Below are 20321 nucleotides of genomic sequence, written 5' to 3' on the forward strand. Positions count from 1 at the left end.
TTAGATCGCTCACACCTAAGGCGGTTATTGTAAATGAAATGGTCACAGATAATAGCTTCGATGTACTTTGCCTTACTGAAACCTGGCTTAAACCAAATGAGTATTTCGGTCTAAATGAGTCTACTCCGTCAGGATATTGTTATAAGCATGAGCCCCGTCTGATCGGTCGTGGCGGCGGTGTTGCAACAATCTATAGAGATATTCTTAATGTTACTCAGAAAACAGGTCACAGGTTTAATTCGTTTGAAGTACTTGTGCTAAATGTTACGCTCTTAGATGTAAGAAAGAAATCCCTATTATCTCTAGCCTTGGCTACTGTATATAGACCTCCAGGGCCCTACACTGATTTCCTAAAAGAGTTTGCAGACTTTCTCTCAGATCTATTGGTCAATGTCGATAAAGCAATAATTGTTGGAGATTTTAACATACACGTAGATAACACAAATGATGCGTTAGGGACTGCGTTTACAGATTTATTAAACTCCTTTGGGGTCAAGCAAAACGTCAATGGTCCCACTCACCGTCTAAATCATACACTAGATTTAATTATATCATATGGAACCGATCCAACCGATATAGATATTATACCGCAAAGTGACGATCTCACTGATCATCACATGGTAACTTGTATAATACGTACTGCTGAAATTTGTCATGTTGCGCCGCGTTATCGACCAGGCAGAACAATCCTTCCAATCACTATAGATAGATTCTCAAATAGCTTACCTGATCTATCTCAGCTGCTCAGTGAACCCAAACAAACAGATGAACTAGAGGAAATGACCAGCAGTTTGAGCACCATTTTCTCTAGTACATTAGATATTGTTGCACCAATTAGATTGAAAAAGGTTAGAGAGAAAACTAAAGCACCATGGTACAATAGTACTACACATGCTATCAAGAGAGAAACTCGTAACTTAGAGCGTAAATGGAAACAAACTAATTTAGAGGTCTTTAGAATCGCGTGGAAAGACAGTGTGTCACGTTATAAAAAGGCTCTAAAAGCAGCCAGGGCAGAGCATCTCCGCAAACTAATAGAAAATAACCAAAATAATCCAAGGTTTTTATTTAACACCGTGGCTAGACTAACAAATAAACAGACATCACCAGAGCAAATAATTCCTTTACAGTATAGTTGTAATGATTTTATGAATTACTTCAATGAGAAAATAGAAAGCATCCGAGACACAATTGTAAATGTACAATCCTCTATGGTGTCTTGTGATTCAGCCTCAATTATCGTCCCTCAAGAACAACTACACCGCTTTACAACTGTAGGACAGGAAGAGCTAAATAAACTTATCATTGCATCTAAACCAACAACATGTTTATTAGATCCAATACCCACTAAACTACTGAAAGAAGTGTTACCTGTAGTGGAAGAGCCTCTTCTCAATATTATTAACTCGTCTTTATCTTTAGGTCATGTTCCAAAAATATTCAAGCTGGCAGTAATAAAACCTCTTATTAAGAATCCGCAATTAGATCAAAATAACTTAGCAAATTACAGACCCATTTCAAATCTTCCATTTATGTCTAAAATACTAGAAAAAATTGTGTCCGCTCAATTGTGTTCTTTCTTGCAAGAAAATGAGATATACGAAAAATTTCAGTCAGGATTCAGACCGCATCATAGCACCGAAACTGCGCTAGTTAAAATTACAAATGATTTACTTTTAGCTTCTGACCAAGGCTGTATCTCAATACTAGTTCTACTCGATCTTAGCGCTGCGTTCGACACTATAGATCATAAAATACTCCTGGATCGACTACAAAACTACACTGGTGTTCAGGGACAGGCATTAAGCTGGTTCAGATCGTACTTATCGGACCGTTACCATTTTGTCTGTTTAAATGGGGAAAAATCGAAGATAACGTCAGTAGACTATGGAGTGCCGCAAGGATCGGTGTTAGGCCCTCTGCTATTCTCAATATATATGCTGCCACTTGGTAATATTATAAGAAAACATGGAATTAATTTCCACTGCTATGCTGATGACACTCAATTATATATTTCATCACGACCAGATGAATACACTAACTTATCTAAATTGACAGAATGTCTTAAAGATATAAAATGCTGGATGACGTGTAATTTCCTGCTACTAAATCCAGATAAAACTGAGGTATTACTTATTGGTCCAAAAAACTACCCACAAAATCTCTTACAATACAACTTTAATTTAGAAGGATGTCCTGTTACCTTATCGACTACAGTAAAAGACCTGGGTGTTATACTAGACCGCAACTTGTCTTTCGAAAATCATATTTCGTATGTTACAAGAACAGCTTTTTTCCACCTTAGAAACATTGCTAAATTACGTAACATGCTATCTGTTTCTGATGCAGAAAAGTTAGTTCATTCATTCATGACCTCGAGACTAGATTACTGTAATGCTTTATTAGCTGGTTGTCCTGCATCCTCAATAAACAAGCTACAGTTAGTCCAAAATGCAGCCGCTAGAGTTCTTACTAGGTCGAGAAAATATGATCATATAACACCGATTCTATCATCTCTGCACTGGTTACCTATTAAGTTCCGTATCAATTACAAAGTACTACTACTGACCTATAAAGCCCTAAATGGTTTAGCTCCTGTGTATTTAATGGATCTTCTATCGCCCTACAATCCATCGCGTTCTTTAAGATCCCGAAATTCGAGGCTTCTGGTCATTCCTAGGATATCTAAGTCCACTAAAGGAGGGAGGGCGTTCTCATATTTAGCTCCTAAACTCTGGAATAGCCTTCCTGATATTGTTCGTGGCTCAGACTCGCTCTCCCAGTTCAAAACTAGATTAAAGACGCATCTCTTCAGCCAAGCATTCACATAATGCTTACCTTTTATACCACTGTTGAATCAGATCGACTGCATTAATATTATGAACAGCAGCTACGCTAATTATCTCCCATCTGCTTTTCTGCTGTTATCTCGGGACGCTAGTCCCGAGGTAAATAGCGTTCGTCAGCTCCAGTTTGTATCCAGCCTCTCACGGAGACTTCAGATGCTCCAACACCTGCGATGAGACGACTCGACGCCTGTGAAGAGACGACTCAACGCTGGCGATATGTTATGCCCTAAATTAATACATGATGATTAACTAACTATATTCTTCTATGTACATTTCTGAAATGCACTTTCTGTAAAGCTGCTTTGAAACAATATGTATTGTGAAAAGCGCTATACAAATAAATTTGAATTGAATTGAATTGAATTGTTATGCACTGGGCTAACGTTAGTTAGTCACCGAACTAAACTGCCAGTGTGAATGCACCCTCAGTCACTTAGTTGGCGAACTCCAAACTAGCAGTTACTAACGTAAACAAACAGGCGCTAACGTGTACAAAAGGCTACTTCAACAGCTTACTTGAAAAGTCTAGGGTGCTTTCACACCAACTCGGAACGGAACGGGCACGGTTCGCATGAAAAATCGCTAATTATGTAAACGCTGTCTGTCATGCGGACCCGGGTGCGCACTGGGGTACCGAACCCGAGACTGCCTGGAGGAGGTGCGCTGAGTTCGGTTGCACTCGAACCGTGCCGCGGCTCGCGTGAATGTGAAAGCATCACGGACTCGGGTGCGCACTTGTTCAGGAAGTAAGTGACCTGCGCATGCTTTTTAGCTGATTATGATGTATTTAGTTAAATAAAACACATGTAAGGGATGATAGTGTTGATAATTTACCTTGGATAAGAGCGAGAGTGAGTCTGTATTCGCACACACATAGCGCGTGGACTCAGGGCAACAAATTAATGGAAATCCACTGTCTCCTGCGTTTGCAATCAGCAAAAAGCCAAATGCGACACACAGTAAACCGGTGTTCACTCAGCTGTGCATAATAGCACCAAATAAAATAAAAAAACACAATATATTGACCCGCGTTCTGTTTTCTATCATGCGTCGTGCACGTTTGCGATGACGTAAGATGCACGGAAACGCACCAGGATTCGATAGAATCAAGTTTAGAACTGTATGCAGTAACTGTTATATTTGCTGTTCTATTTGCAGTGCATTGAGCACAACATCATCATCATCATCATCGGCAGTCCGTCGTATATCGACGATGACTGTCTGGATTAGAGGCTATTGTAGGCAGGCTCTCATGTGGGCTAGAAGGCCTGCTCTCGATCTACAGCAGCGATGGCATTTGCTACAGACAAAGTCTTTTGCTGCAATGGAATAGTGCCGCCTCTCATGGGCTTTCTCGTAGTCTTTCTGACGCCTTTTCTCAACAGCTGCGACAGCTGTTTTCAATCCACGCTGCCATTTCTCACGATGCAGGGCCTGTTCCTCCCAGCTTTGCGGGGAGATCCCGGTGTTCCTCATATGTCTTTTTAGGGCATCTTTGAAACGCAGTTTTTGACCACCACGGCTTCTTTATCCCTCTTTTAACTCTGCGTAAAAAACTGCTTTGGGCAGTCGGCTGTCACTCATCCGGCGCACATGTCCAGCCCATCGCAGTTGTGATGATGTAATAAGGGCTTCAACACTGACAGAGCCAGCTCGTTGGATTACCTCTACATCTGCGATTCGATCCTGCCATCTGATGTGTAAAATGGCACGTAGATGACGTAGCTGAACTCGTGTGAGTATTTTGATCTGTCTGCTGTAGAGCGTTAAACACTCGGTGGCATAGAGCAAGCAAGGAAGTACAGCAGCATTGTAGACTTTCACTTTTGTGCTGTACGAGATGTCGTGACAGCTCCAAAGGCGCTTCTCGAGAGAGCCAAAAGCCTTGGTAGCAGACTGAATTCTCCTCTCAACTTCCAGATCTGAGGAGTTTGTGTAGGTCACTGTACTGCCAAGGTATGTGAAGGCCTTGACAGATTTCAGGGGCTCTCCATGTACCATCACTGGCTGTGGCTCTCTCATATTGTTGGAACCCATTGGGGGTGGTTGATACAAAAGTTCGGTCTTAGAGATGTTAATGTTCAGTCCGAACAAATCTGCTGCCCACGAAAACCGGTTTACTATATGTTGCATGTCCTCAGCGTTGTTAGCCACGAGAGCAGAGTCATCTGCATAGAGCAGCTCCCGGATGCATAGTTCTCTGGTCTTGGTGGTTGCTCTAAGTCGGGCTAAGTTGAAAAGCTTGCCGTCTGTCCTAGTGCGAATAAAGATCCCCTTGTGCAGATCAAGGCCCATTGAATTTAGCACAGCTGTGAGATATAGCGAGAAAAGCGTCGGTGCAAGCACGCATCCCTGTTTCACACCATGGTTAACTTCAAAGGCTTCACTGGGTTCCCCACCAATGAAGACTTGTCCTTTCATCCCTATGTGAAACTGCTTGATGATGTTGACAAGCTTCTCGGGGCATCCATAGATCTGTAAGACTTTCCAAAGAGTTCTTCGGTCGACCGTGTCGAAAGCCTTTGAAAAGTCTACGAACACCACAAAGAGAGACTGATGTTGCTCCACTGCTTTCTCCTGTAGCTGCCGTAGAGTAAAAATCATGTCAGTGGTAGATCTTCCCGGCCTAAAGCCGCATTGACTCTCTGGTAGGACTTGCTCGGCGATGTTTTTGAGCCGACTGAGTATAATTTTAGCCAGAACTTTGCCTGTTATGGCTAACAAGGAAATGCCTCTGTAATTTCCACAGTCTGCTCGGTCTCCCTTTCTCTTGTAGATTGTGACAATCAGTGCATCCTTGAAGTCCTGAGGTACACACTCATGAACAAGGCAGCTGTTAAAAAGTTTCAGGAGCTCGTCTCTGAGTACTCTTCCTCCTTTCTTGAGCACCTCTGAGGGGATTCCATCTAGACCTGGTGCTCTGTGGCTTGCTGTGGCATTTAGGGCTTTCTCAAGCTCTTCCATAGTGATCTCAAAGCAGAGGTCATCACGACTCTGGTGTCTCTTTAGCCATTTACAGGCATCTGGTTCAGCGAATACTTGCTGATTTAGCAGATTACAGAAATGCTCTTTCCATCTACTCTGAATCTTATGTAGTTCAGTGTAGAGTTTTCCTCCATCTGCTGATTTGACAGGTGCCACTGCATTGCTCCTTGGACCATAGATAGCCTTTAGTCCTGTGAACAATCCATGATAGTCATGGTTGTCAGCCATGCTTTGCAGTTTTTCTGCCTGCCTACGCCACCAGTCGTTCTTTATTCGCCTCACCACTCTCTGTACTTTGGCCTTGATCTCAGCAAAAGCAGCCTTACTCCTATTAGAGTTTTCCTGCAGATGTCGCTTATGCAGGAGGTGCTTTTCATCCAGCAGCTTCTGGATCTCCTCATCATGTTCCTGAAACCAGTCAGGTGTCCTACGCTGTGGGTGACCTAAGGTCATTTCTGCTGCAGAATAGACTGCCTTCTTCAGTGCTTGCCATTGTTCTTCAATGTCCTCTGATCCTACTGTTTTGACTTTTGCACCATTTACTGCAGATGACACAGTTTCAGCCAGTCTTCTGCAGTGCTCTTCATTTGCAAGCTTTCTAAGGTCAAGTTTTTTAGGGGTTGTGCCATTAGTTTTTCTCCTTGGCACGGTTATCTTGTGTCTGATCTGACACCTCACAAGGTAATGGTCAGTCGAACACTCCGCCCCACGTATGAGCTTGGTGCACATGATCTCATGAAGCCTGCTCCTACGGGTAACAATGTAGTCTAGCAGATGGTAGTGTCCAGAGCGTGGGTGTTTCCATGTGAAGAAGTTCTTATCTGGCTGTCTGAAGAAGGTGTTCGTGAGACATAGCTCTTGTTGAGCACAGAAGTTAAGCAGGAGGTCTCCGTTGGTGTTCTTTTTACCTTTGCCAAACTTTCCAATGATTCCAGCATAGGTTTCACAGTCACTTCCCACCCTTGCATTGAAGTCACCCGCAACTAACAGCTTGTGTTGTGGGGGGACTCTGCTTACAATCGTTGTCAGCTCCTGGTAGAAAGCCTCCTTTTCCTCATCTGGGTAGGTCATGGTTGGGGCATACACATTGACAATGGTCAAATGCCTGTCGTTCTCAATTGGTACACATATAACCATCATCCTCTCAGAGACGGATGTTGGCAGAGTTGTCAGCTTGATCTTGTTGTCGACAGCAAAGGCCACACCAGCGTCTCTCCTTCCCTCTGTCTTCCCAACCCAGAAGAAGGTGTAGTCTTCCTCTTGCACCTGACCCTGACCCTCAATCCTGGTCTCTTGAAGGGCAGCAATGTTCACTCTATATCGTTTTAGTTCTTTTGCAATCTGAGCTGTTCTCCGCTCAGGTCTGGAAACTCCGTCTAGCATAGTGCGGACGTTCCATGACGCAACAATCAACTTTTTACTTTTTCTGTTTCGACCGCTAATGTGAAGTCCCGCTGGTAGCGGTAAACCAGCCAGGATGTGTTCTGAGCACGCTTTTTTTACCCCACCTTTTCTAGGGGCTTCCCCTTCTGGGGTAGGCAGTGCTTTCCCTAAAAAGGGCTGCCCAGACGCTCACAGTGCTGCCTCAGCCCACTGGTGCTCAGGGTTCAGTGATGCTGCGACCATCAGCTGTGAGCCGCCTGTGTGCAAGGTTTCCGCTATCAGCTCCCAGCTACTTCAGCCTGCTGATGTTTCGTTCCCCTCATCGCCACAGGGCTTCTACCTACGCCTCCAGTCAAGACGCCTTGCACAGTGAAAAAGGCAGTTGGCGTCGTGCCCCCACCAGACTGCCTCTCTGGGCCTTCGCGCCGGTTACCACGTGGTGCACAAAGGTGCAACAACAAGGTTGGCGAGGAGGCTGCCCCGCAGTAGCATCTTACTTGCTGTTGACGCCATCCGTTGACCATAGCTGTGGTTCTTCCGCATACCATCTTGTGTTTGCACCATTGACTCAAACTAGTGAGTTCCTCGCTGCTCACACCAACCGGCACCCTGCTGCCAGTGCCTTAGACACCCTAATCCCCTTAAGGGGGGTCTGCTCGGTTTTATGGCGCCGACCATGCACTCGCCAGTTACAGAGTAGGTACTCACGGCTTCTTGTGCGCATTTTATAGGTGTAAGCTGGGTGTAGCTGGCCCCACGCACAGCCTCCCCACTCTGCCCGGATGCAGTTTAACGTCTATGCCCAGGACGTTGAGCACAACATACACATTATGTGAATAGAATACTGTTCCTGTATTCTCAATAAAAGGCAAATTATAAAAAAAATGTGTTGATTTATTTGAAACTTAATAGATATCATGTAAAAATATCGATTATTGAATCGGATCGAATCGTATCGCGGGGAATTCTGAAGTATCGAAAATAATCGAATCGTTGGCTTAAGAAATCGGTATCGTATCGAATCGCCATGTAGGCTCTGATTTACACCCCTACTTGCTATATTTGTTGTATTCATAATCATTACTTTTGCCAGTTCTTTGTGACAGCTTTTAGGTGCTTTATTGGCAGCGCCACCCTTACATGAATCACCTCACCCGCATTTTTTAAAATATTCATTTTTCGGCCATTATAAATGCCGATACCGATAGTTTGGAAAATGCCTAATATCGGCCCGCCGATATATCGGTCGGGCTCTACAATCTAGTAATAATTAATTTAACAACAGCTTATATACTATTCATTAACTATAAACTAATAGTTTGCAAATGATTTATAAGCGCTGTGTTACTGTACACTTGTGATAAAGTGTCACCATTATTTCAAACTGGTCGCATTAAGTGTAATTGTTCCTTTTGTATGTGATGGAGTGATTCTTCTTTCTCAAAAATAGCACAAAATAAACAAAGTAAAGATGAATTTGACTGATAGCATTATTGTTATTTTTAACCCCGGATGGGGCTTACGCCACACATATATTGTACACACTATCTACATATTAATCCTTATTCACTCAGAGTCTTTATGGTAGAGATGATCTTACCTCAGTGTCTCCAGTTTACAGAGAGGATTCTCCAGTAGATCAGAAAGATGCTTTATTCTTGAGTCTCCTAGTTTATTCCCAGACAGATCCAGTTCTCTCAGGTGTGAGGGGTTTGATCTCAGAGCTGAAGCCAGAGCAACACAACCTTCATCTGTGACTCCACAATCCCTCAACCTGTAGAGAACAATGACACACATTAAGCCTCTGGTTTTCTTCAGGGTCTTTTTAACCCGCAAATGACTTTTGCTCAAATTTTTAAAATAATTCTCTTTGTCCAAATGGTATGAAACTTTCTACGGCTCTCAACACTTTCTAGATCTACAAAAAAAATAAAAAATTGTAATGATTTCTGTTTTTATGTTAGCGTGAAAAAGATAGTGACACTAGTTGTCTTCGGGTCCCTGGAGACCCCGCATAGTAAATATACAAAATTCATCATCAAAATCAGAAACAATGCAGAACACATAGACAGAAATATATACATATTAATATATATATATATATATATATATATATATATATATATATATACGTATAAAAACTGTTCTCTTATCATTTGTAAAATAAAATCATCCAAAATGCAGAAACATAACAAAAATAAATTGGTGACACTGACACATTGAAAATGTGCGCACACACACACACACACACACACACAAAGGAATACATTTGTAAGGCTATAAAAAACTCATTTGTTATTGCTGTTCATGTTCATGTCATGTATTTTTACTCAATATGTAATATAACTGTTCATTTCTGTTAATTTTTGTTCTGTTAGTTAGTAACTGAAATGTTGATTAAAATTTTAGAATTATATTAAAAACAGATGATTGAAATAAATGATAAAATCTAAAAATGTATCTTTGTAACATTGTTCAGGTTTGATTCTAATCATAACATTATTGGAAAAAAAATTTCAGTACAAAAATGCTAAACTTTGACAAAAGTATTTTATTTTTGTTATAATTGTGATTTTATAATATTTTGGTATGAATCCAACTGAATACAACTTGTGAAAAGATATATTTAGTTAGTCGAATAGCAAATAGTGGAACTCTATAGCCATCTAGTGGTTAAAATTATTATTTTTTATTTTAAAACTGGATTTTCAAAAAAAATGGGCACAAATCTTACATTACAGTTTTTTACAATCACTTTGCTACTATTTTCAGAACCTTGATGTCATTTTTCAAAACTCTAGACACAAAACTCAAAACGATAATCACTTGAACACAGGCTGTCTAATGTTCAAAACATTGCATTGTGCATTCACATCTTTAAAGAAATCTTGCACTTGCACAATCATTGGTTCAAAAAACAAATTTACTGTGAAATACCATTGAAACATAACTATAGATCACCCACACACAAGCAACCGATAGTTTCACGGTGTCATTGTTCGTACAATCATTAAATATTGTAGAGCAAAATAGGTGATACAGGTTTCATTATGGTACTACATGTACAGTAAATACATCTCTGTAAAAGTACTGCAGTAGTAGAGAGAATATTACAGACACAGTGGAATCATTGTGAACAAAGTTTGTAATATATTGATGCAAAACACTACAGTACAATCACAACATGGTTTTTTTAATCAAAGCAAAAATAATTAGCTATGAAATAGAAAAGAAAAGACAGTACTGTAAAACAAATCAAATGCAGTGTTCATCAACTTGCTGTAAGAAACTAAACAGGAGTGATTACTGTACTTCTACACTGTCATCAACTCTGTGTTTTGGATTTGGCCACAGGTTCTCATCTACATCACAATGGATGTTGGAAAATGACATCTTGGAAAAAACCTTTGGCATGGCGAGTCCAGGCCTGACACTGCTCTGCTGTGATTGGCAGAATTGGACACGCAGTTACAAGGGCCTGCATCTATACAGTACTGTACTGTCAATAGTGTACATAGTCTGAAAAGGTGGTACAGTATTTGGCACCATAGACACAGTGTCTGATGAAGCATTACAGTATGATAAAATATTAGGCTACATCCATGGATATTGTAGTCTAATTGGTTCATGCCATGCTAATTGGTGACAATGAATCTCATTATCTTGAAACTTTCATGATTTACTCTAAACATGGACGATTGTGTGTCTGTTTCCATACAACTATGCATTAAGAGTAATGCAACAGTTACTTATCATTTTGAGCAGCTGTATCAATTGATAGTTAGATCATTGTAAGGAAATGAATAGACACTCATTTGAAATGTAATGTGTGAATTGCCTTTTGAAATAGTAGTACTTTGATGTTAAGTTGTGTCATATTGAACAGGTGATTTTTGTTGAATGAACAAATGATCTAAGTTTTATGTGTATTGTATCCAAGCAATTGAGAAAAGGGTTAGAGTTTTGAAAAATGTGCTTTTTGATCATTGGTTGTGAGTTTTGTGTCTAGAGTTGTGAAAAATGACATCAAGGTTCTGAAAATAGTAACAAAGTGATTGTAAAAAACTGTAAACCATATAAAGTTATCCATGTTATCCCCATGAATGAAAGTCAGAAATCTGGGTCTTTTATAAAGTGAACTTTACATAAAATGCTGTTTTTTTGTAAAAAGCCTATTTAAATAAATATTTATTTATAGAAATTTAAAAATATATAAAAGTTACAGTAAAATTATATTTGTAAAAAAAAAAAAATAACTATTCTTCTGTTACAAAATTAAATGTTATTGTCTGGGGTCCCTGGAGACCCCAAAGATAACTAGTGTCGGCCCCAAATGAAGATAACACAAGGGTTAAGCCTTTATCCAGAGATAAATATAACACTTAAACAATAAATAACATAATGCTGTCAACATGAAATGTGTAGAAATACTCATCAGTTCACTTTGTTAAAATACATCAGTTATGATTAGGGGATTGAATATACAGTTTGTACAGAATAAAAATCAGTATTTCTATGGAAAGTCCCCATAAAACATGGAAACCCAGCTTGCTCCAACAGAGGCTGAAGCGTGTGGTTATCTATGAGTGTCGTAATATCCCTGTCTAGTGGACGTGTGGAAGCGGCGTGAGACTGAAGCACTGAAAGCCCTCGCGCTGCTCATATGCTGAGAGAGAGATAAGACAGTAGAGCTGACCGATTCAGCTTTACAATACTGTGATCTCCATTCACACACACACACACCATCTTCTTACAATTCCTCTATTAAACCTTTGACTAAATCACATCGCAACACTTTACATCTGTGTTGGCGCTGCCGCTGACCCAGAGAGAGTTGGCATGAAACAGCTTAAATAGAAGTAATGGGATAAAAGTTTAAAGTTCAGATATAAACACTGATCTAGCTTTTGATAGAAACAACTGAAGGCACTCTCTGTAATCTCAATGAGGTCTGAAAAATGAAATGCCTGATATCACAGCGCTGATAAGCACAGCTCCTCAAAACTCTCCACTGACTTTATCAAGCCCACGGCTTTTAGTTTTTGGGTGGTTTGTAAAACCCTCAACACAGAGGCTTTATCAATTTGAAGATATTCCTCTGTTTTCAAACTAAAATAAAAATCCCTACTAACTTCATCAAAATCGTGTATCAAATCGCCTATAAAATCCTGAGCTTCATTCTCTCTCTCTCGCACAGCTCTCTCTCTCATCAGTAGCCATAGCAGCTCCGGAGCCGGTTCTGATCCAGGGTCAGTTTACTCCAGAGGTGTTCAGCGCATGCGTCTCTATTGATGAGGCTCCAGCGGGCCTGACACTTATATCTATATAAAGCGCTGTTACAACAAGCTAATGTTCAGTTTATTATAATATATAGCTAACGCTCATCTCATAAACATGATTTAAAGATTTTAAAATGATTGCACAACCACCAAATAGGAGGCGATATGCACTATGTAAATCAGCATTTAACAAAAGAAGAAAGTAGTCGTATGGCGCGCTTTTTCTCAGCGTCTGTTTCCATGGCGACTCGTGGATTCGTCTCTGTTGAGAAGGTCTGGTGTGTGAACCATGAAATTAAACAATAAAACCAAATAATGTGGTTTAATCAAGCAAGAGTTCAGGGTATGTTTGAGGGTAAGATAAGCTTGCTTTCTGGAACACACCCCAGGACACAGGCAGATCTCCAAACCAGGAATAGCAGAAAACAAGGACAACGCTCAGTAATGCCAGGAACTCTAGACAAGACTCTGCGCTGAGACAAACAACTGAACTGGGGAAATAGGCAGAGAGACTGAGGGATCATGAGTGCATATCATTTGTGCAATATCTCTTTTTTAAACAATGAATTAAACATATCAGCAAGTTTAACTGTTATTCTAAGAGATTATGGGAGGGAGAAAGATTATGTAAAACTGATAAAATGAAATACATTAAAAACATCTGGGGGTTTTTACCTAAATAAATGTATTAACATTTTAATTAAAGTAACACCAGGTAACTTTTCAACCTTCATAATATACTTCCAAGTCTCTTGTGATGGTACATCGACTTACAATAGGTTGAATGACACGTCTGCCATAGCCTGACGGGGTCTGTAGCGTTTTTAATCGTACTTTTAAACTTCGGGTTTCGGGTAGTAACCGGCGAACAAAGAGAACTACAAAATTCGACTGCTTTACGGCATATACGTCACTTCCACCACCACCCCCACTTCCTTAAAATCGGACGTGCGAGCCAAATGACAGACATCCCAAGTCTCCCGGAAGTCTCCCGCATATTGCTAGTATCTCCCTGATGCCCGCAAATTAGTTAAAATCTCCCGGAATCTAGAGCGAGATAGAACATACTGCGCACAGAGCTTTGAAAAACTCATATTTAACGGCTCTGACTGCGCGCATAACATACATAGCGCGCGGCGCGTGCAAGGGAGAGAGCGAGAGACCTTGCGAGTGTGCCTCAGGAAAGCTAGTCAAACCGACACCATCTCAACACCCCCCCCCCCCAAAATGAAAAAATCAAATGAAAGCCTATGTCTAAACTGCGTGCACAAGTTTGGTAGGGTCTACATTCTTGCAAGTAAATATATAAGATGTACAAAATCATATTTTAGGATACCTAACATGTCTGTGATATTGGTTTATTTGTCTTGCCTCAAGCTATAATGCAAATCGATTTGTAAAATTTGCAGATTCATTTATGGTAGCTTGATATTATAATATTTACGATATATGGTTATTATCTAGCACTCAAACATTGCATTGAAGTATCAGATTCAGTAAAACGGTAACCAATAGACTAGGCTACTATAATGACGCTGGCTTGTAAACGTGATCATCGCGATCATTTGTCGTTAGAAAAAAAAATAAAACCCATGAAATTATATTCATATGACATGCTGAAATATATGCCACTGTACCTGGGATGAAGACATTTCAGACAAGACGCAAGCAGAACACCTGCATGTGACCTCCTCCTCATGTGTTCAGTGCTATCGTGGTTGTCAACAATTGCACGTGCATGTAGGATGACAGAGTTTACGACAGTAGTAGAGGTCTAGAGGACAATACTGTTTCCCAACTGTAGGGGGACCCCACCCCGAGAGCAAAAGTAACCTGGTGTTACTTTAAATTAAAATAAATATTAAAAAGTCTAAATATAAATGTTCATTTGTTTAAATGTTAATTATAAATGCATATATTTGAAAATAAATTTCTCACATAAATATCATAAAAACGGTTACGTAGATCATTAATCAGGTCAGATAGGTGGAGGGTTTAAAAGCTGAAGTGTGACACTCATATTATTTGTTAAAGCATTAATGTATAATGTTTAAGTAAGAACTGTTATAATGTTTTAGCAGTGATGCTTGTTCTCAGTGTTACTTACACAGCTGATCTAGTTGCTGTAACCACAGGCATCAGCTTCTGGAGAACTTCATCTCCTGTGTTTTGGGGGACACTAATAGAAAATAAAAAATAAACAAGTTAATTAATAATGCTAATAATAATAATTCATAACACAAGTAAATAATACATTATACCTTCATAAATACCCTCAAATATGTTTTTAATTAAACACTGCTTTATAAAGGACGTGTGGAAAGTTGTTTTAGTGTCTATAACTGTAGAAGCCTCGTATTCTCCTGCATTCTATTCTCCTCCATTCTCCTGCTATGTTAATTTTATGTCCAAGATAAGTGTATGTCTCATGAAGAGAATATACACGTACAGGTTTTGTTGCTACTGTAAACACTGGGCATTTATCAGTTTTTGAACGGTACCACCTGTTCCCTCCGCTTCTCCTCTCGTACAGAACAGCACATTTAGTGTCGTTGATCTCCATGCCTGACCACTTCAGAAAAGAGTCTGTCCTGGCCAGCATGTTCTTAATGACGCTTTCCTCTCTGGAGGCAATCTGGACATCATCTGCATAGCCCTGAACTGGGATAGGCGATACCACACCAGGAGGGGCACATTGACACATCCACTTTATCCATTGGTTGATGGCAATTATAAAATGAATTGCACTCCAAGGGCAGCCCGTTTTAATGCCTATCTGGAGTGGTGTTGGCTGGGTGAGCTGTTCTCCACAGATTACTTCAATAAAGGAGCCTTTATATACATCCTTCACGATGTCAATGAACGGTTTAGGTAGCTGTATTTCCTCCAGTGATCTGAACATGACATTGTGAGATAAAGTTCCGAATGCATCTCTAAAGTCTAAGAAGACTGAGTACAATTTACAAGACTCGTGCTTAAAATCATCAATCCCTGTTTTCAGGCAAAATACATGCTCATTCATACCTTGTCTATTGATGTACGCCTTTTGTTTAGTGGATAGGATGTCGGCTTCCACCAACCAAGGGAGAACTCTAGCCAGTATGCATTTCATGAACACCTTATAGATGGTAGGGAGAAGGGATATATCCCTCCATGTTGATGGTTCATCAGGGATGTTGTCTTTTTTTGGAATACGATGGATTAGTGCTCCTTTCCATGAATCTGGTACCCTCTTATTTTCCAAACAGACGTTAAAAATTGTTGTTAAAATTTTACGTGACTGTATTGTTTTAAGAGTCTCATATGTCACACCATCCTTGCCACTTGCTTTATTGTTAGGGAGGTTTTTTAAGACAGTCTCTACTTCCTTAAATGTGAAGTGCGTGGTTTCAGGGAAAAAAGTTGGCTTCACTGGCGGCACGTTCAAATACCAGGGTGGGGGTGGGAGATCATCATTACGCCTCTGATCTTGGCATTTATTATCATAATATGTTTGTATGACTGTGATATCGCTAGAGCACGATGGACGGGCAGGATATTCACTACTGTTTAAAATGACTTGAATCGCTTTAGATCTTCTATGCTGCCACAGGTATGCAAGTTTATTCCTGCTCACCTTTCTATTCCGCTTGGGTTGAGTCGCTCGCGTCCGCAGAGAAGACGATTTCCCGCAGATAGCGCAGCTGTTGGTGGATCCAGTCAGCTGTCGAGGCCGAAGTTACGTCTTCAGGATATGGTTGTGTCACCGGGAACTTCTTTAAAACTCGCGCCACATATTTCAGAAGTTGTAATCCGAAAGGCTTACCAATGTGGCTTTCAGCTGTAAAAAGTCCATTTTTGAAGAATATCCCGTTTAACAATTTAGCAAGCGTTCTCCACTTTCCCGGGTCACCAGAGGAACAAAAGCTCGTCTCGCGTTGGCGTTTGGTGCTCAGACTATCTCTATAGGCTTTTTCATGAGACTGGAAAGCCATCCATTGATGCTCAGACAGCGGGCACACATACTGCTGGAAAGCTGTAGGCTCTTCTCCCATTAGATGTAATCCACGGGAGAGATCATGGGGTGGCAGCGTCTGTAGGTAAATTCTCCCGGTAAGTAATGCTTGCTTGTAAGCTAGTTTGATTGTTGCGATCAAACACATAGTCCACAATAATTGGCAAAACATCGTATCTGCACCTATTGCATTAACGATGGCAATTACAACGGGTGTGGTTGTTTTAGTTTTTACCAAACAACATTTCGGCATACACTTGTGCTACCGGAACCGGAACCGACACTCTCTCACACACACACTTTACATCTGTGTTGGCGCTGCCGCTGACCCAGAGAGAGTTGGCATGAAACAGCTTAAATAGAAGTAATGGGATAAAAGTTTAAAGTTCAGATATAAACACTGATCTAGCTTTTGATAGAAACAACTGAAGGCACTCTCTGTAATCTCAATGAGGTCTGAAAAATGAAATGCCTGATATCACAGCGCTGATAAGCACAGCTCCTCAAAACTCTCCACTGACTTTATCAAGCCCACGGCTTTTAGTTTTTGGGTGGTTTGTAAAACCCTCAACACAGAGGCTTTATCAATTTGAAGATATTCCTCTGTTTTCAAACTAAAATAAAAATCCCTACTAACTTCATCAAAATCGTGTATCAAATCGCCTATAAAATCCTGAGCTTCATTCTCTCTCTCTCGCACAGCTCTCTCTCTCATCAGTAGCCATAGCAGCTCCGGAGCCGGTTCTGATCCAGGGTCAGTTTACTCCAGAGGTGTTCAGCGCATGCGTCTCTATTGATGAGGCTCCAGCGGGCCTGACACTTATATCTATATAAAGCGCTGTTACAACAAGCTAATGTTCAGTTTATTATAATATATAGCTAACGCTCATCTCATAAACATGATTTAAAGATTTTAAAATGATTGCACAACCACCAAATAGGAGGCGATATGCACTATGTAAATCAGCATTTAACAAAAGAAGAAAGTAGTCGTATGGCGCGCTTTTTCTCAGCGTCTGTTTCCATGGCGACTCGTGGATTCGTCTCTGTTGAGAAGGTCTGGTGTGTGAACCATGAAATTAAACAATAAAACCAAATAATGTGGTTTAATCAAGCAAGAGTTCAGGGTATGTTTGAGGGTAAGATAAGCTTGCTTTCTGGAACACACCCCAGGACACAGGCAGATCTCCAAACCAGGAATAGCAGAAAACAAGGACAACGCTCAGTAATGCCAGGAACTCTAGACAAGACTCTGCGCTGAGACAAACAACTGAACTGGGGAAATAGGCAGAGAGACTGAGGGATCATGAGTGCATATCATTTGTGCAATATCTCTTTTTTAAACAATGAATTAAACATATCAGCAAGTTTAACTGTTATTCTAAGAGATTATGGGAGGGAGAAAGATTATGTAAAACTGATAAAATGAAATACATTAAAAACATCTGGGGGTTTTTACCTAAATAAATGTATTAACATTTTAATTAAAGTAACACCAGGTAACTTTTCAACCTTCATAATATACTTCCAAGTCTCTTGTGATGGTACATCGACTTACAATAGGTTGAATGACACGTCTGCCATAGCCTGACGTGGTCTGTAGCGTTTTTAATCGTACTTTTAAACTTCGGGTTTCGGGTAGTAACCGGCGAACAAAGAGAACTACAAAATTCGACTGCTTTACGGCATATACGTCACTTCCACCACCACCCCCACTTCCTTAAAATCGGACGTGCGAGCCAAATGACAGACATCCCAAGTCTCCCGGAAGTCTCCCGCATATTGCTAGTATCTCCCTGATGCCCGCAAATTAGTTAAAATCTCCCGGAATCTAGAGCGAGATAGAACATACTGCGCACAGAGCTTTGAAAAACTCATATTTAACTGCTCTGACTGCGCGCATAACATACATAGCGCGCGGCGCGTCCAAGGGAGAGAGCGAGAGACCTTGCGAGTGTGCCTCAGGAAAGCTAGTCAAACCGACACCATCTCAACACCCCCCCCCCCCCCCCCAAAATGAAAAAATCAAATGAAAGCCTATGTCTAAACTGCGTGCACAAGTTTGGTAGGGTCTACATTCTTGCAAGTAAATATATAAGATGTACAAAATCATATTTTAGGATACCTAACATGTCTGTGATATTGGTTTATTTGTCTTGCCTCAAGCTATAATGCAAATCGATTTGTAAAATTTGCAGATTCATTTATGGTAGCTTGATATTATAATATTTACGATATATGGTTATTATCTAGCACTCAAACATTGCATTGAAGTATCAGATTCAGTAAAACGGTAACCAATAGACTAGGCTACTATAATGACGCTGGCTTGTAAAAGTGATCATCGCGATCATTTGTCGTTAGAAAAAAAAATAAAACCCATGAAATTATATTCATATGACATGCTGAAATATATGCCACTGTACCTGGGATGAAGACATTTCAGACAAGACGCAAGCAGAACACCTGCATGTGACCTCCTCCTCATGTGTGACCCGTCACGGAAACCAGGGACACAAGTCGGCAGCACAACTTGCGAGCAAAATGAGAAAGAAGCGTTTTTTTCCAAAATTGGTGATTTCCGCTTTTTTGCAGAATCTGTTAGTTGAGATCATGAAGAAGCCTCTCCATGTTTGAGATAACAGTATTGGTATATTTAAAAGCGTACATTTTGAGGTTGAAATCGGCTTGTTTTTCGGAGATTCTAGCATGCAGTAGGGGCGTGTCATTGTCTGTGTGTATTTCCATACTGAATAGCCGCCGGCGCTTTTGCCCCCGCCCCCCAACAGCGTGGCTACTTATTATGCAGCGCTCTGGCCGGCTCTATCTGATATCAAAATTCAATGAAGATCGATGCCGCAAAGATTGTCGCAGACGAGCTGAACCGTGGCAGTTACACCGAAAATGTTTTCGCCGCACTTTGTGGGCTCGGGAAACTGAACCGGAGGTATGGGCGCGGCGCGCGCGCCCTCGGTACTTGAATACGGCGGCTCGGCTCGCTGACAGCGGTGGCTAACTGTTTCGTATGTGACGTCCCGATTGCTTTGAATGGGGAACGTTTTGTGAACAGGGAACAGACTTAATGGACTGGCAACAATCTCCATAGAACATGAACTGGCACAGAGAATCGAAATAGAGGATGCAGTTAAAACCTTTGCTGCGATGAAGGCCTGCCGTGCGCGTTTCTGAAACGTAAGTTAAGCTTTATTTGCTCCTTAGTCGTTATGTAAGATGCTGAACCTGCTGATGATATAATGTGCTTGCGGACATTTCATTTGTGTGTGTATACGCACATAAGAAAGTGGTGTAAAGAGATTTGCAACAGTAATCTGAGGAGGAAATATGATTATTTGGAAAATTCCTGTCATGACTGCTTAAAGAAAAATGCCAGCAGGCATTTACCTCCTGCATAAACTTTAATATTGTTGACATTTTGGGCACACGCGCGTTGCGCACTATTTGCGTTATATGTAGGCCTATGGCTTATTGGTCTTTGTGTGTTGTTGCTGGTTTTGCGTTATATGTATATGGCATATTGGTCTTTGTGTGTTGTTGCTGGTAAACGTTGCAAATAGAGGGGCAGCACAATTGTTTTTCGCCTAGAGCGGCAGAAGTGCATTCGCCGGTCCTGGGGGCGAGTTTGCATTAAACATTAAAGTTTGTCGTTTTGTTTTAATTCTAAGAACACGTACATGTTATCTCATGTTTAGTCTGTTTAGACCTTCCCATACCTACCTATTGTTATTAGCTAGCTCAGGAAAGAAAAAAAAGCTGTAAAGCACAGGGGGAGCTTTACAGGGGGTATGGCTTATCTAAATGAGATGTAAATGA

The 20321-nt window shown here is 40.8% G+C and overlaps 1 protein-coding gene across 50 annotated transcripts in view; it reads right to left on the bottom strand.

Moving 5' to 3' along the window:
• Nucleotides 1-20321, bottom strand: part of LOC130072179 (protein NLRC5-like) — a 912375-nt gene that overhangs the window by 731525 nt on the left and 160529 nt on the right. For 20 of the 50 annotated variants that reach the window (XM_056237149.1, XM_056237148.1, XM_056237144.1 and 17 more), the window contains 2 exons: nucleotides 14604-14675; nucleotides 8818-8991 (listed from right to left, as the gene is read on the bottom strand). The exons of 26 other annotated variants lie outside the window; for them this stretch is intronic. In XM_056237149.1, the coding sequence (XP_056093124.1) occupies nucleotides 8818-8991; nucleotides 14604-14675 (246 nt within the window). The remainder of the gene's footprint in view (nucleotides 1-8817; nucleotides 8992-14603; nucleotides 14676-20321) is intronic. 4 more of the 50 variants (XM_056237165.1, XM_056237162.1, XM_056237145.1 and 1 more) reach the window with 2 other exon arrangements.

Source organism: Rhinichthys klamathensis, unplaced genomic scaffold (genome assembly GCF_029890125.1).
Source record: "Rhinichthys klamathensis goyatoka isolate OS25496 unplaced genomic scaffold, OSU_Roscu_1.1 h1tg000481l_1, whole genome shotgun sequence".
In the NCBI taxonomy this organism is placed as follows: domain Eukaryota; kingdom Metazoa; phylum Chordata; class Actinopteri; order Cypriniformes; family Leuciscidae; genus Rhinichthys; species Rhinichthys klamathensis.